At 49.0% G+C, this 13,721-nt stretch overlaps 1 protein-coding gene across 1 annotated transcript; it reads left to right on the top strand.

Moving 5' to 3' along the window:
* The first annotated feature begins 2 nt into the window (after nt 1-2).
* MIP (major intrinsic protein of lens fiber) lies at nt 3-13,435 on the top strand. Its single transcript, XM_020884123.2, has 5 exons — nt 3-119; nt 6,010-9,150; nt 9,621-9,785; nt 10,207-10,287; nt 11,822-13,435. Exons 2-5 carry the CDS (start codon nt 8,791-8,793, stop codon nt 12,005-12,007), a joined length of 792 nt encoding a protein of 263 aa, XP_020739782.1. The 5' UTR covers nt 3-119; nt 6,010-8,790; the 3' UTR covers nt 12,008-13,435.
* The last annotated feature ends 286 nt before the right edge of the window (nt 13,436-13,721 follow it).

The raw sequence follows: 13,721 nt of genomic DNA on the forward strand, positions 1-13,721 counted from the left end.
GGACGAACAGGGCACGCCCCCAGCGGAGACCCCCGCTCCACCTGCCTGCCTGCGCCTCTCGCACGTGGCGCTCGAGAGCGCGCCGCGCAGTGTGATGACGTAGGGGAGCCGCCATCTTAGTGAGTTCTGTTTCTGTTCCCTCGGGGCTTGGTTAATCGGGTAATTTGCGGAGAGGAATGCTGTTCTTATTTTAAATAAATAGGACGTTTAGGAAGTGTAGCAAGATGGTTATAAGGCAAGATTAAAGGGACTGGAGAAGCTCATCAAGATTAGGAGACTGGTTGCTAAAACCAGCACACACCCTATTACTGTCAACAACCCCAGTCTTTTGAAACTTTGCAAAGACAGAAGCTTGTGCAACTTACTGACTTGATTCTTATCACATACACTTGCCTAACTATATAACCTCTTCCTACACACTGGAGGGGTAGGGGGAGAGGGGAGTGGGACAGTTCTTGAGGCATTAGCCTACTGCAGTCCCCCTTTGCCTGGCAAAGAAATAAAACCATTCTTCATAACTCCAGCTCCCTACTTCTGTTTGGCATTAGCACACAGACAGCCAAGATTCTGGCATCACCATCTTCCTCCTATTCCCCCGAAAAAGGGATTTCAGATCTTTCAGCATCTAATTTACCAAAAATTATTCTCTTATTCCAGAGTTCCAACTACCGGGCCTGTGGCGATGTCCCTAGTTAAGGCCACTGTCATTCTTGATCTGAACGGGGACTTTCTTATTTTAAATGTAATGTGGTCGCCTCTAAGTTGGTCTCCCAACTTCCAGCTGGGACTCCCAACTGTCTTCCAGTGTCCACACTACAGTCAGAGTGATTTTTTTTTAAGTTCTGTTTACTTGTTTTTGGCTGTTCTGGGTTTTCACTGCTGTATGGGCTTTTCTTTGGTTGCTGTGAGCAGGGGCTGCTCTGTGGTCCCCGTGCCCCGGGTTCCTCACTGCGGCAGCTTCTCTCGTGGAGCACAGGGGGTTTCAGTTATTGCGGCTCAAGCCTCTAGAGCACAAGGTCAGTCTGTGGTGCTCAGGCTTAGCTGCTCCGTGACATGTGGCCCTTCCCGGATCAGGGACCAAACCCACGTCTCCTGCACTGGCAGGTGGATTGTTTATAACTGAACCAGCAGGGAAGCCTCAGGATGATATTTTAAAATGACAAATCTGTTCATGCCATGCTCCTTTTATCCTTTTTGTTTTTCTCTACTTAAATGTTTGACTATGCCTGCATCAAATTCCCTTGCACTGTGACAAGGTTTTACATGATATGACTGCTGCCTACCATCTTTTTCCCACAAAGCACAGTTCTTCTTTCAAAAGTCTGTGAATCTAGTGGGAAGGTTGATGAGAATATTGGTAGCTGCATTGTCATGGACTATGTGCTGTGACTGAAGTGGTTATAGGATGCTCAGGAAGCAAGGAGAAGCCTCTGGTTGAGTATTACATGAGGGACTGTTGGCAAGAGGCTTCCCAGAAGCCATATCTATGGCTTGCAAAGCAAAGGTGGTTAAGCTAATTTTGCTTTCCTAAACAAGCTTTCTCTTCCTCTATCCCTTGAGTTGGTGAGCTGCAACCCACAATGGTGCCCAGGCCAGAAACCTGGAAGTCCTCGACTTCTTTGTCTCCCTCACTTCATAGTTCAGTTCAGTTCAGTCGCTTAGTCGTCTCTGACTCTTTGCGACCCCATGGACTGCAGCACGCCAGGTTTCTCTGTCCATCACCAACTCCCGGAGCTTGCTCAAACTCATGGCCATCGAGTCGGTGATGACATCCAACCATCTCATCCTCTGTCATCCCCTTCTCCTCCTGCTTTGAATCTTTCCCAGCATCAGGGTCTTTTCCAGTGAATCCATTCTTCACATCAGGTAGCCAGAGTATTGGAGTTTCAGCTTCAACATCAGTCTTTCAAATGAATATTCAGGACTGATTTCCTTTAGGATGGACTGGTTGGATCTCCTTGCAGTCCAAGGGACTCTCAAGAGTCTTCTCCAACACCACAGTTCAAAAGCATCAATTCTTCAGCGCTCAGCTTGCTTTGCAGCCCAATTCTTACATCCGTACATGACTATGACCACTGGAAAAACCATAGCCTTGACTAGATGGATCTTTGTTGGCAAAGTAATGTCTCTGCTTTTTAATATGCTGTCTAGGTTGGTTGTAGCTTTTCTTCCAAGGAGCAAGTGTCTTTTAATTTCATGACTGCAATCACCATCTGCAGTGACTTTGGAGCCCAAGAAAATAAAGGCTGTCTCTGTTTCCGTTGTTTCCCCATCTATTTGCCATGAAGTGATGGAACCAGATGCCATGATCTTAGTTTTATGAATGTTGAGTTTCAAGCCAGCTTTTTCACTGTCATCAAGAGGCTCTTTAGTTCTTCTTCGCTTTCTGCCATAAAGGTGGTGTCATCTGCATATCTGAGATTGTTGATATTTCTCCCAGAAATCTTGGTTCCAGCTTCTCACATAACCGATTGGTACTAAATCCCTGTCACATTTCTCCCCTGGTCGGCTGCATTGGCTTTGCACCTGGTCTTCCATTCTCCTCAGTGAGGCTGCGGGAACATTTACAGAGACTAGCCCATCCCTTAGGCTGTGAATCCACAGGGGGGCTGTAAGTCCCGTGTTCTCTGTGCTCCTGGGCCTCAGTATCTCCTCAGTACAGAGTAAGTGTTCGCTTTTTGAATAAAGGCGTACACAAGGGAGTTTTGTGCCAACGTTCTTGCATGCACTAGCTCATTCCTTCCACCAGGGGTCAGCCTTTCCATCCCTATTAGGGTGTGAGAAGACAGGTTTCCATTCTTTTCAAGACCAGAAGCACAGGTGTGGAGGTGACTTTTCCTTCAGCAGAGTCATCCTCTCCCAGGTGGCGCTAGTGGTAAAGAACTCACCTGCCAATGCAGGAAACAGGAGATGCGGGTTTGATCCCTCGGTCAGGAAGATCCCTTGGAAGATGGCATCGCAACCCACTCCAGTATTCTTACCTGAAGAATCCCATCAAGCTAGGAGCCTGCCCGGCTACCATCTATAGACTCACCAAGAATCGGACAGGACTGAATGGACTTAACACAGCACTCAGCAATGAGGAGAGCTGCAGGGTTGTGTTTCTGTAGGACTTCTGTTCCTCCTGGCCCTGAGAGCTGAAGTGATCACTCCATGTGCCCCAACTGTCAGACCACAACTGTATCACTTTACTCCCTGCTCAGGGAATAGTTCCTTACCTGTTATCTCTTGGATTATTTCACTTTTACAGACTATGTATCTGATAAACTCAGCTTCATTCTGTTAATCTATCTGCCTCATTGCTAATGAACAAGTAATTAACTCTTGAACATTTCCGTGCATAATAAATAATTAGGAAGAGATAGAATTTTACTTGAGAAAGAAGGAAAAGACATTTAAGCTAGAGGGACCAGCTTAGGATAAAGCAATGGCTTATGAAAGAGCGGGTGTTAGACGAACAACAAGAAGCACGGTACTCCCAGAGTCACATGCTAGGGAGATAAGGAGAGGAGTTAGAAAAGTTGATGCCGAATGATGAGGAGTCATGTGTGCCCTGATAAGAATGTTTTTCAGGCATGCAAGAGCTGTTCAAGGGAACACAGTGTAATAACAAATTACAGGTCCTTGTTCAAACAGAGAGCTGACAGCAACATAGAAAGTGAATTGGAGGGGGTAAGACTAGAAACAGTTAAGCAGAGTCCAGAGCCTCTGAGAGTCTTTGGTGTGGGCTCAGCTGTCCAGAAAGTAGAACTGATGGACCTGTGGTTATTGTTAGATGGGATTGAGAGGCAGGGGAAGGAGACTTGATTCATAGGTTTCTGACTTAATGAGAGGATAGAGCCAGGGAAGGGGGGCGAGGAAACCCAAGAGATAGGGGATGCATGTATACATACAGCTGATTCACTTCATTGTATAGCAGAAACTAGCATGACATTATAAAGCAACTATACTCTAATAAAAAATTTTAATGAGGGGATACACAGGGAAAAACATGCTTGGATGGGGAGAGATAATTAATTCAGTTTTGAACAGGCTGAATTTGTGGTCTGTGGGACACCCAAGTAGGTAAAGACATTCTGTAGGTATATGGATATAAATTTCAAGGGAGGGGATGACTTAGATGAAGTCATCCAAGGAGAGGATGTAAACTAAAGTAAGTAGGGAAGAAGCTGAAGGTGCGATCCTAGGGAGTACCAGTATCTGAGATACAAAAGTGCTTAGAACGGGACCTGACCCATAGCAAGCATTGGTCTGCCTGGCTTGGGTTGTATGTGACTCCACAGGAAAGAAAGTAGAGAAGGAGGCAAGGACAGGGTCAGTTCAGTTCAGTCGCTCAGTCATTTCCAACTCTGTGACCCCATGCGACCCCAGCACTCCAGGATTCCCTGTCCATCCCAACTCCCCGAGCTTGCTCAAATTCATGTCCTTTGAGTCGGTGATGCCATCCAACCCTCTCATCCTCTGTCATCCCCATGTCTTCCCGCCTTCAATCTTTCCCAGCATCAGGGTCTTTTCCAATGAGTCAGTTCTTCGAATCAGAAGGCCAAAGTATTGGACTTTCAGCTTCAGCATCAGTCCTTCCAAGGACAGGGTAGACTAGACCATTTACTCTATTTCTTGGATTACCCCGTTTCTAACACACAAGGGCCCTGACCTGATCCAAGTGCTAATTGGAGCCCTTAAATATGAGTGGGAGAGGGATGATGCCCTCAGAGCTTGGTGATTGTTCTGGACTTTGCCAGGAGTCAGCAGCCAGCAAAGCATTACCAGAGAAAGAGAGAGAAGGGGGGCCTCAGGAGCTCGCCAAAGGGGGGGGCTGGCTTGTGCTTTGCTGGGGCCTTTGTCCCACTGAAACTGTCCACACAATGGAGCCGGGTCAGCGCTGACCTGGCATTCTAAGTACAGGACTGGGATGGAGAGTCCACGTGGTGGGAGCAGAGACGGATGGTCGCCCAGCCCCTCAGCACCGCATCACTATTTACCCACACTGTAATTGCTAGAGAGGATGGTTCATACTTGATAACCATGAAATTGTGTTTATATCTGATTAATTCATGAATCAGTTCATTTATACTTCAAGGCAGTCAATTTAACATGGATGTATTGCTCACGTGTATATCATCCTATCCTCATACAATCCTGTATGATCAACAAAGTGGATTTTTTGGGTTTCTTTTTTTTAAATGTCTTTCTAATTGAAGGATAAATGCTTTACAACATCGCGCTGGTTTCTGCCATGCATTAACGTGCATCAGCCATAGGTATACATACGTACCCTCCTTCTTGAATCTCCCTCCCACCTCCCACCTCATCCCACCCCTCTCTGCCCTTACAGAACACTGAATTGAGCTCCCTGAGTCATACATCAAAATTCCCACCGTCTATCCGTTTTACATATGGTAGTGTGTATATTCCCATGCTACTCCCTCCAGGAGACAGTGAGGGACAGGGAGGCCAGGCGTGCTGCAGTCCACGGGGTCGTCGAGAGTCAGATACGACTGAGCAACCTGAACAACTCTCTCCATTTGTCAGCAAAGTAGGTTTTTTATGGAACTCAAACTTGGGTTGTTCTTTGGGTCCAGGGGATACAGGGTGGCTAGGGAGTAGCTTCAGAAAGGTAGGGAGTCGGTCCTAGGCAACCTCAGACGTAGCTGTAGTCATCACACAGGACCCCTGTACAGAAATGAAGCAAGGCAGATTGCTCGGCCAGAAGCTTCCCTCAACTCTGCAGACTCACTTGCTCCTTAGTCGTGTGGATTTATGCTCCCACAGCACCTCCATGGGGCAGAAATGGGGTCTTCTGACATGGGGAGTAAACATAGGCTCAGAGCCCCAGGAACAGAAATAAGTTGAAAGGCTGATGGTTAGTAACCAAAAATAACTGAATCTAAGTGTAGAGATAGAGGAGACTCTAGAATGGATTACTATTACAAGCCATTAAGACTTGAAATAACTTTGCAGCTACCCCAGGTTTGTTATCTTACAAATTCCTTTTCTCCATTTCCATAGTTCCTAGTGGAAAAAACGCCAAAAATGTTTGCAAGAGGCTTCCCTGGTGACTCAGTGGTAAAGAATCCGCCGGCCAACGCAGGAGACAGCCTTGCCTGGTGCGGGAAGACCCCCGTGCCGCCCCGGAGCAGCTAAGCCCGCGCGCCGCGCATGCGCCACAGATACTGCGCCTGCGCCCTGGAGTCCCGAGCGGCGCTGCCGAGCGCACGTGCCGCACGCGCTGGTCCCGGGCGCCCAGGGCCCGCGCGCTGCAGCAGGAGCGGCCGCCGCAAGGAGCCCCGCGCGGCAACGAAGACCCAGTCAGAAGTGGTTATTTTAAAAAATGTTTGTAGGTTTATTAAAGCCAGAAGAGAGGAATGTGGAGAATCCAGGAGTAAACTTCGTTGCCAACCCCCGAAAAGAACTCCCAACACAAGAATGGCGTAGTGGGGAATTCCCCGGCGATCCAATGGTTGGACTCCACGCGTCCAATAACGGGGGGGGCACGGGTTCAGTCCCTGGTTGGGGAGCTAAGATCCCACATGCCGAGCTGGACATGGCCAAAAATATTGTTTAAACAGAATGAAATAGAATGATAGCAAAAAAGTGAACAAACTAGCCAGAAAAGAAAACTCAGTTGAACACTGTGTGTCCTGGGTGGTCCCAGGAGTGTTGGCCTAGGAATCCCCTGCAGTCCCATGCAACTCCTCAAAGATGCTTTCCTTTGCCGATTCCAGTGACCCAAGTGCTGGCTCACCATTGGGACCTGCTCACTCACTGCCTGACTGTTTATGGTGAGGGATGGACTGTCTTTACCTTGCCTTTCCTAGAATTCTTCTCATTGTCTTCCAGATCTGCACACTAGCTTTCCTCTTTGGCTCTCTGACTCCTGAAACCCAGGTTCATAGCAATGAATAGGAGTGAAACAATGAGTCCCTCCCTTCACTATGAGCACCTCTGGTTGACTGAAGCCAACCAGAAGGCTCAGAGAGCTTATGCTGATTTATTCAGTGAATATTTATTTACTGCATAGTGGGTGTCAAGCACGGGGTTTACAGAGATGAACAAGTTGACAAGTCCCTACCCTCCTGGAGCTTGTATCTAGTGGAGATAACTTCCCCACCTAGAAAGTGGTAAAGGCAAGACTTTTGTTGCTCCTGCTGTTATTTATGGATTTCAAGTACACAAAATAATCATTTGTTCATGACATCCCCTTCTCCCAATTCCTGTACTTCTCACGGGAACAGCTTGTGGCCTCTATGACGAGCCACCGTGTGGAGATGGTGAAGCCTAACAGTGTGTTCCATTCTGCCTTCTCCACCACCACACAGCGCCCATCACTAGATTCCCAACTTCCTCACTAAGCCTGACCACAACTGAATTACTTTCTCCAAGCTTTTCTTCCCCATCTTGTCCTTTTCTCTCTCCTTGACCACCCTGATGCCCCAGATACCCACATCCCCAGACCTTTATCTACGGGTCAAGGTTTAAGACTTTAATGTCCTGATCATGGCCAGTTTAGGGGGCATTAGACCCTCCTGCTGCTTCATAGCCAAGACTCAATTTCCTTCCTTCAGTACTTCCTGCTCGGACCTTATGAGTTAGGAAAGATGAAGTACAAGCTGATTCTGAGATTTAATTAATAACCTCCTCTCCCTGTGGCTCAGATGGTAAAGAATTAGCCTGCAATGTGGGAGACCTGGGTTTGGTCCTTCAGTAGGACAGATCCCCTGGAGAAGGGAATGGCAACCCATTCTAGTGATCTGGCCTGGAAAATTCCATGGACAGAGGAGCCTGGCCGGGTACAGTCCACGGGGTTGCAAAGAGTCGGACATGACTCTTTGTAAAAGAGTGACCAACACTTTCACACTTTTATTTCCTCTCCCAGCTCCCCAACACCTCTCCCAACCTACCCATGGAGGATAGCTTTTTCCTGCCATCCCTGTTGTTTAAAAGGCCAGGCTGGGACTTTCCTGGTGGCCCAGTGGTTAGGACTCCGTGCTGCCACTGTAGGGGGCATGGGTTCGATCCCTGGTCGGGGAACTAAAACCCCGCAAGCCATGTGATGTAGCAAATAAATAAATAATAAAAGTAAAAGGCCAGGCTGAGGGCTTGGAAAGGGAGGTGTTGGCATGGGTCAGGAGTAGGGAGCCCGGGCTCAGAGAAAGCCAGACGCAGCAGAACTATTCTGTCCCAGGGCTGCAGGATCCACAGATTCCAGCCCAAACCAGCCAATGGGAGAAGGCCCCCTAATCCCAGAGAACTAAAGAATTCTCGTCAGTTATCTAGCTCCCCTGCCGGACTCCACTCCTGACCCCCACCCCCACCCTTACCCCTGGCCAGTTCAGAGGAGCCTAGAGGCCCCCAGGAGCATAGCCTCATGCTCTGTGACATGAACTCAGCTTCACTAACCTTCCCAGCAGAGCTGAGGAACGTTCTAATGTAGATGTCAGTCAGGACTATGAACCCCAGCTTTGACATGAAGAGAAAGGCAGACTCCTCCAGTCCCCCCATTCTCCGTCCTTTCTTCTCGGAGCCTCACACCAGCCCTGACCCCATCCCCACCCTCACGTCCGTGGCTCTGCTCATCTCGCAACTGAGGAGGGAGGGGGAAATGCTGCAGCTTTATCCGATGCACCAGAGCAGGCCAGCCCGCCACAGCCATGAAGGGGTTAAGAGGCTGGGCCGGTCACCTCAGCCTGCCCCTCCCAGGGATTAGAAGTCCTCTATAAAGGGGACTGTCCATGCAGATCGGGCCAGGGGGGTGTCAGGGACCCAGGCGCCGTGCCCATCCCCCCTGCCATGTGGGAGCTGCGGTCAGCCTCCTTCTGGAGGGCCATATTCGCTGAGTTCTTTGCCACCCTCTTCTATGTCTTCTTCGGGCTGGGGGCCTCGCTGCGTTGGGCCCCAGGACCCCTGCACGTCCTGCAGGTGGCTCTGGCCTTCGGCCTGGCCCTGGCGACCCTGGTGCAGGCGGTGGGCCACATCAGTGGCGCCCACGTCAACCCCGCGGTCACTTTCGCCTTCCTGGTGGGCTCCCAGATGTCCCTGCTCCGCGCCATCTGCTACATGGTGGCCCAGCTCCTGGGGGCCGTGGCCGGGGCCGCGGTGCTTTACAGCGTCACCCCGTCGGCCGTCCGAGGAAACCTAGCGCTTACCACGGTAATGGCGGGCTGAGCGGGGCGGGGGACTTGGTGCCTTGACTTCCTCTTGGGCAGGTAAATCAGTTCCTCAGCGGTCTGGGACATTGTGTGTGTGTGTGTGTGTGGTGTGTGTGGATGTTTAGGGTGGGGAGGATCAACACGTACTGTGGGGGGTGTGGAAGCCATCAAGCCCTGGACCTGAGTTCGGGTCCCCGCTTTTCTTCCAGCTCCTAGCAGGTTCTTGAGGAAATTTATTTTACTTTATGGGGCCTCAGTTTCTCCTCCATGTAAATGGGTACATTTATTTCTACTATGCAGGAATATTAGTAGGAGAAATTAAGGAGCAAACACAATTACCGCGAAGGAGGTGCTAATAGCATCCCTCTCCAGGGAACGGATGCCACAAAGGGGTTCCTGCCTGGGAAGCCGTGAGGAGGTAAGGCTGTGGCAGCCCTGAGACACCGCCTCTCTTCTTCTTCCTCTGCCCAGCTGCACCCTGGGGTGAGCGTGGGCCAGGCCACCATAGTGGAGATCTTCCTGACGCTCCAGTTCGTGCTCTGCATCTTTGCCACGTACGACGAGAGGCGGAATGGCCGCCTGGGCTCCGTGGCCCTGGCTGTGGGCTTCTCCCTCACCCTGGGGCACCTCTTTGGGGTAAGCAGGAGAAGGGATTGCAACTTCTTGTTTTAAAATTGCAGGGCCCCCAAACCTTTGCCAACTTCTGAGCATTCTTCCCGCTCACTTCACTGTCAAACATGAACGTGATCCCCCTCCGTCTGTATCAGCACAGAGGAATGGATCCTGCTGTGTTCCCCTCTCTAGCGACAGCTGTAGCTAGTCCTTCCTGACCCCACTGTAGAAAGGCGTGCCTCCTGGGAAGGCACGGGCTTTGCCAGGGAACCCACAGCCTGTCCTCCAATGGGCGTTAGTGAGCCCACTGTGGGACTCCATGCACGTTGTCATCCCTCCTCGCTGCTGGCTACAGGCAAGGTGCCAGTCCTTGGAGGGCGGTGGGTGGGGGAGAGCTGGGCTGGAGTGGGGGGAAAGTGTCTCAGTGGTCACTTTGTCTTCGCAGATGTATTATACTGGTGCAGGCATGAACCCTGCCCGCTCCTTTGCTCCTGCCATTCTTACCAGAAACTTCACCAACCACTGGGTGAGTGACAGGAGGAGGGCCAGATCCTGAAGCCCTCCTGGATGGGTGTGGCCTGCAAGTTCTAGGTTTGGTTCCCGCTTCCTATCTGGGTGTGCTGACTATTCTACCAGCCCTCAGCTAAGGGGGCTGGCACAGAGGTTGCCTGCCTGTGTGAGCAGGGTTCATTGTTTTGCTAGAAAGATGAACTCTTGCTCATGTTGTTCCTTCACTAGTTAGTCAGGGCTTCTTTTTCTTTTACTAAATATTCGCTGGATTCCAAAGCTAGGAGCTATGAGGACAGACTACTGAAGAGGAAGACAAAAGCTTCTACCCTCAAGAGGCTGGGATATGTATAAGCACAAATGGGCCTTGGCCTCGTCCCTGTTGTAACACGTCACTAGCCTCGTGTGTGACCATGACAGATAACTCAATCCTTCTGCACCTTGGTTTCCTTAACTACAAAACAGATGTTATGAGAAATAAATGTGAAAATCATATGTATGGAATATTTAGCACAGAATATGATACAGAGTAAGTCCTCAATAAAAAATGGCTATTCTTGTATTGTCTGGCCCTATGCCAGTCAAGCATATGTAAATAATTCAAAAAATTTTTCAAAGCTGTACACTCATTTTCATGGTAGCATTATTCACAATAGCCAAAAGGTGGAAGCAATCCAAGTGCCCCACACAGATGAAAAGAAAAACAAAATGTAGTATATACATACAATGAAGCAGTATTCAGTCTTAAAAAAGAAGGAAATTCTATACATGGTAAATAAAACATGGAGGAACCTTCAGGACATTATGCTCAGTGAAACAAGCCAATCAGAAAAAGACTCATATCATATAATTCTACCTATATGAGGTATTTAGAATGCTCACGTTCATTGAAACAAGCAAAACGGCAGGTAACAGGGGCTAGGGAGTGGGGGATATGGGAAGTTGTTTCATAGGTGTTGTGTTTCAATTTTGTAAGATAAAAAATTTCTGGAGATGGCCTATACAACAACATGAATATACTGAACACTACTGAACTCTACAATTAGAAATGGTTAAGATGGTAAATTTTATGTTATGTGTAACTGACCACAATTTAAAAGAAATTTCCAAAGCAACATGGAGGGACTTCCCTAGTGGCCCACTGGCTAAGACTCTGAACCCCCAGTGCAGGGGGCCCAGGTTTGACCCGTCAGGGAACTAGATCCTCCACCCTGCAACAAAGACCTTGGGCAGCCAGATAAATAACTGTTAAAAGACAAACCAAAAGCAATATGGAAACTAGTATGAATTGATAGCAAAAAAATAGAATATACACGTGTTAAGAAGGTGTAGGATAAAGGAATAACTTAGTAAGTCAGAAAAGAAATGAATTCTGAAGTGCGGGCCATGGAGCAGTCTAGAGTTAGGGTTAGAACACCGACTTCTGCTTAAACAGCGCCCAAGTGTGTGTGTCAAGTGCAGGATGTCTGTCTTACAACAGTGGGATTGCAAAAAGAGCAGCCTTGCTCTTCGTCCCCTGCCTAAACCTGATTCTTTCTTTCCTCTTCCTCCAGGTGTACTGGGTGGGCCCCGTCATTGGAGCAGGCCTGGGCAGTCTCCTTTATGACTTTCTCCTCTTCCCCCGGCTCAAGAGTGTTTCTGAGAGACTGTCTATTCTCAAGGGTACCAGGCCCAGCGAGTCCAATGGACAACCAGAGGTCACAGGGGAACCTGTTGAACTGAAGACCCAGGCCCTGTAAAAGCTCCAGCTGGAGAGAGTGAGCAGGAAGCTTCTGGGTTTACATGGAGGGGCTGAGCCAGCCCCCGGATGAAGAAAGAGACTGTGGGGAGGGGCATGTACTTCTTTATTTTTAAATTTATGTGTGTGTTTTTTTTGCCTTTTGCCGTGTGAAATCTTTCAAGTTGCATTCATGAGCTGTTTGGTGCACACTTCCCTTCCTCCCCAGCCCTCTCTTCGCCGCTGCGTGTGCATGATTGTGCGTACGACTGTGAGTGAATGTGCCTGTGTCTTGAGTTTGGGGGCTTGGCATGAGAGGTAGAGAACGGAAAAGAGCTGTCACCCTCTGTCTTCCTCTCCCAACCCACCGCGGTGAGCACAGGGAATGAAGACCTTCAGCTTCTGGCCTGTACCCCGCTGCCAGTCAAGTGTTCAGCTCCAGGTTTCTGAGGGAGCAGGGAAGCATTCTGTTACTCCTCAGAGGAGGCAGATGGAGGGAAGTGGAGGTGACAAGGCATTCCAAGAGCTGGAAGAAGCAGCTGGGCCTGGTGTAGGTATCAGCCCCAGATTAGGAGGCGGTTGTACCAAGAATTTTGAAGAAGTTAACAGGAGAGTGTAGCCTTCTTATCTCAGGGATGCTTGCCCCACAGACTTGGGTGGCAAAATAGCTCTGAGAAAAGTAAATACTGGGGTTGGGACTGTTCTGTAATTCCACATCACCCTCTCTACATCCACTGGCTGGGTTTGAGGTTATTCTGGCATGATGGACCTCTTTGGAGGCCCTGGGTGACTGAGCTCCCAACCCAAGCAATGGATGAGCCTAGAACCTAGAAAAATTAAGCAGCTTAACTGTTCTACCTGACAAACCCCAGTGTGACCTCCAAACAGAAGGTGTTTAAGCCCAGAAGTGCTCCCTAAGGCCAAAACAGGAAATCTGATGCCTAGAGCAAATGCAGAGGTAGGGGTGGGGGCATAGAAGAAAGAGGATTTGACACTCAGAATTTTAATTTAGAGCAGCCCAAAATAATCTTCAAATGGCATCTTTCTGCCTTTATCACTAGTTCTATAGTCTTTATTTTCCATTTTTTTGTGTCTTTTCACTTTCTGCTCATCTGTCTTTTCATCTTTATCAAATTTCTTCTAACGCCTCCTGTCCCAGAAATTGATTCCTTCTATTGAAATCTTAATAATTAACGAGATATTATTTGTTTGATCCCTATCTTCCTTCGTTGTTGGGAAAATACACTCATCTCAACAGGAGCCAGAGGAACCCCTGGCTTGACGATGAATACTTACGTTGACCTTTTCCTTTTAGGAGCCAACTGCACACCTCGCAGGCTTTAAACCTATACCTAGAGTAAGACAGGCACCCTGGCCCCACATGAGACCACTACTGCGCATGGCTGCACGCTCCATTTCCTCACGAATAAAGCCAAACTTTTCTAACTAACCTTGTTAAGACTTTGGAATAATCCACTTGACTAGGAGAAGGGGAAGAACGTAAATTCACCTCTATTGTAAATTCACCTCTATTCGGACTTAGATCCCAATGATCATAAGTCAGCAGGAAATCCATCGCGCCAAGAGCTCGGGCTCAATCTAAGGGATCGACTCAGATAAAACAATACTGGTACTCGCTTCCCTGGTCTTTCGCTTCAGCACCAACTGCCCCGGCCGCTGAGGGCCACGTGGACCGGCCCGGCTCGCCCCGCCCCGCTCCGCACGTAGGCAGGGTC

Source organism: Odocoileus virginianus, chromosome 24 (assembly GCF_023699985.2).
Source record: "Odocoileus virginianus isolate 20LAN1187 ecotype Illinois chromosome 24, Ovbor_1.2, whole genome shotgun sequence".
In the NCBI taxonomy this organism is placed as follows: Eukaryota; Metazoa; Chordata; class Mammalia; order Artiodactyla; family Cervidae; genus Odocoileus; species Odocoileus virginianus.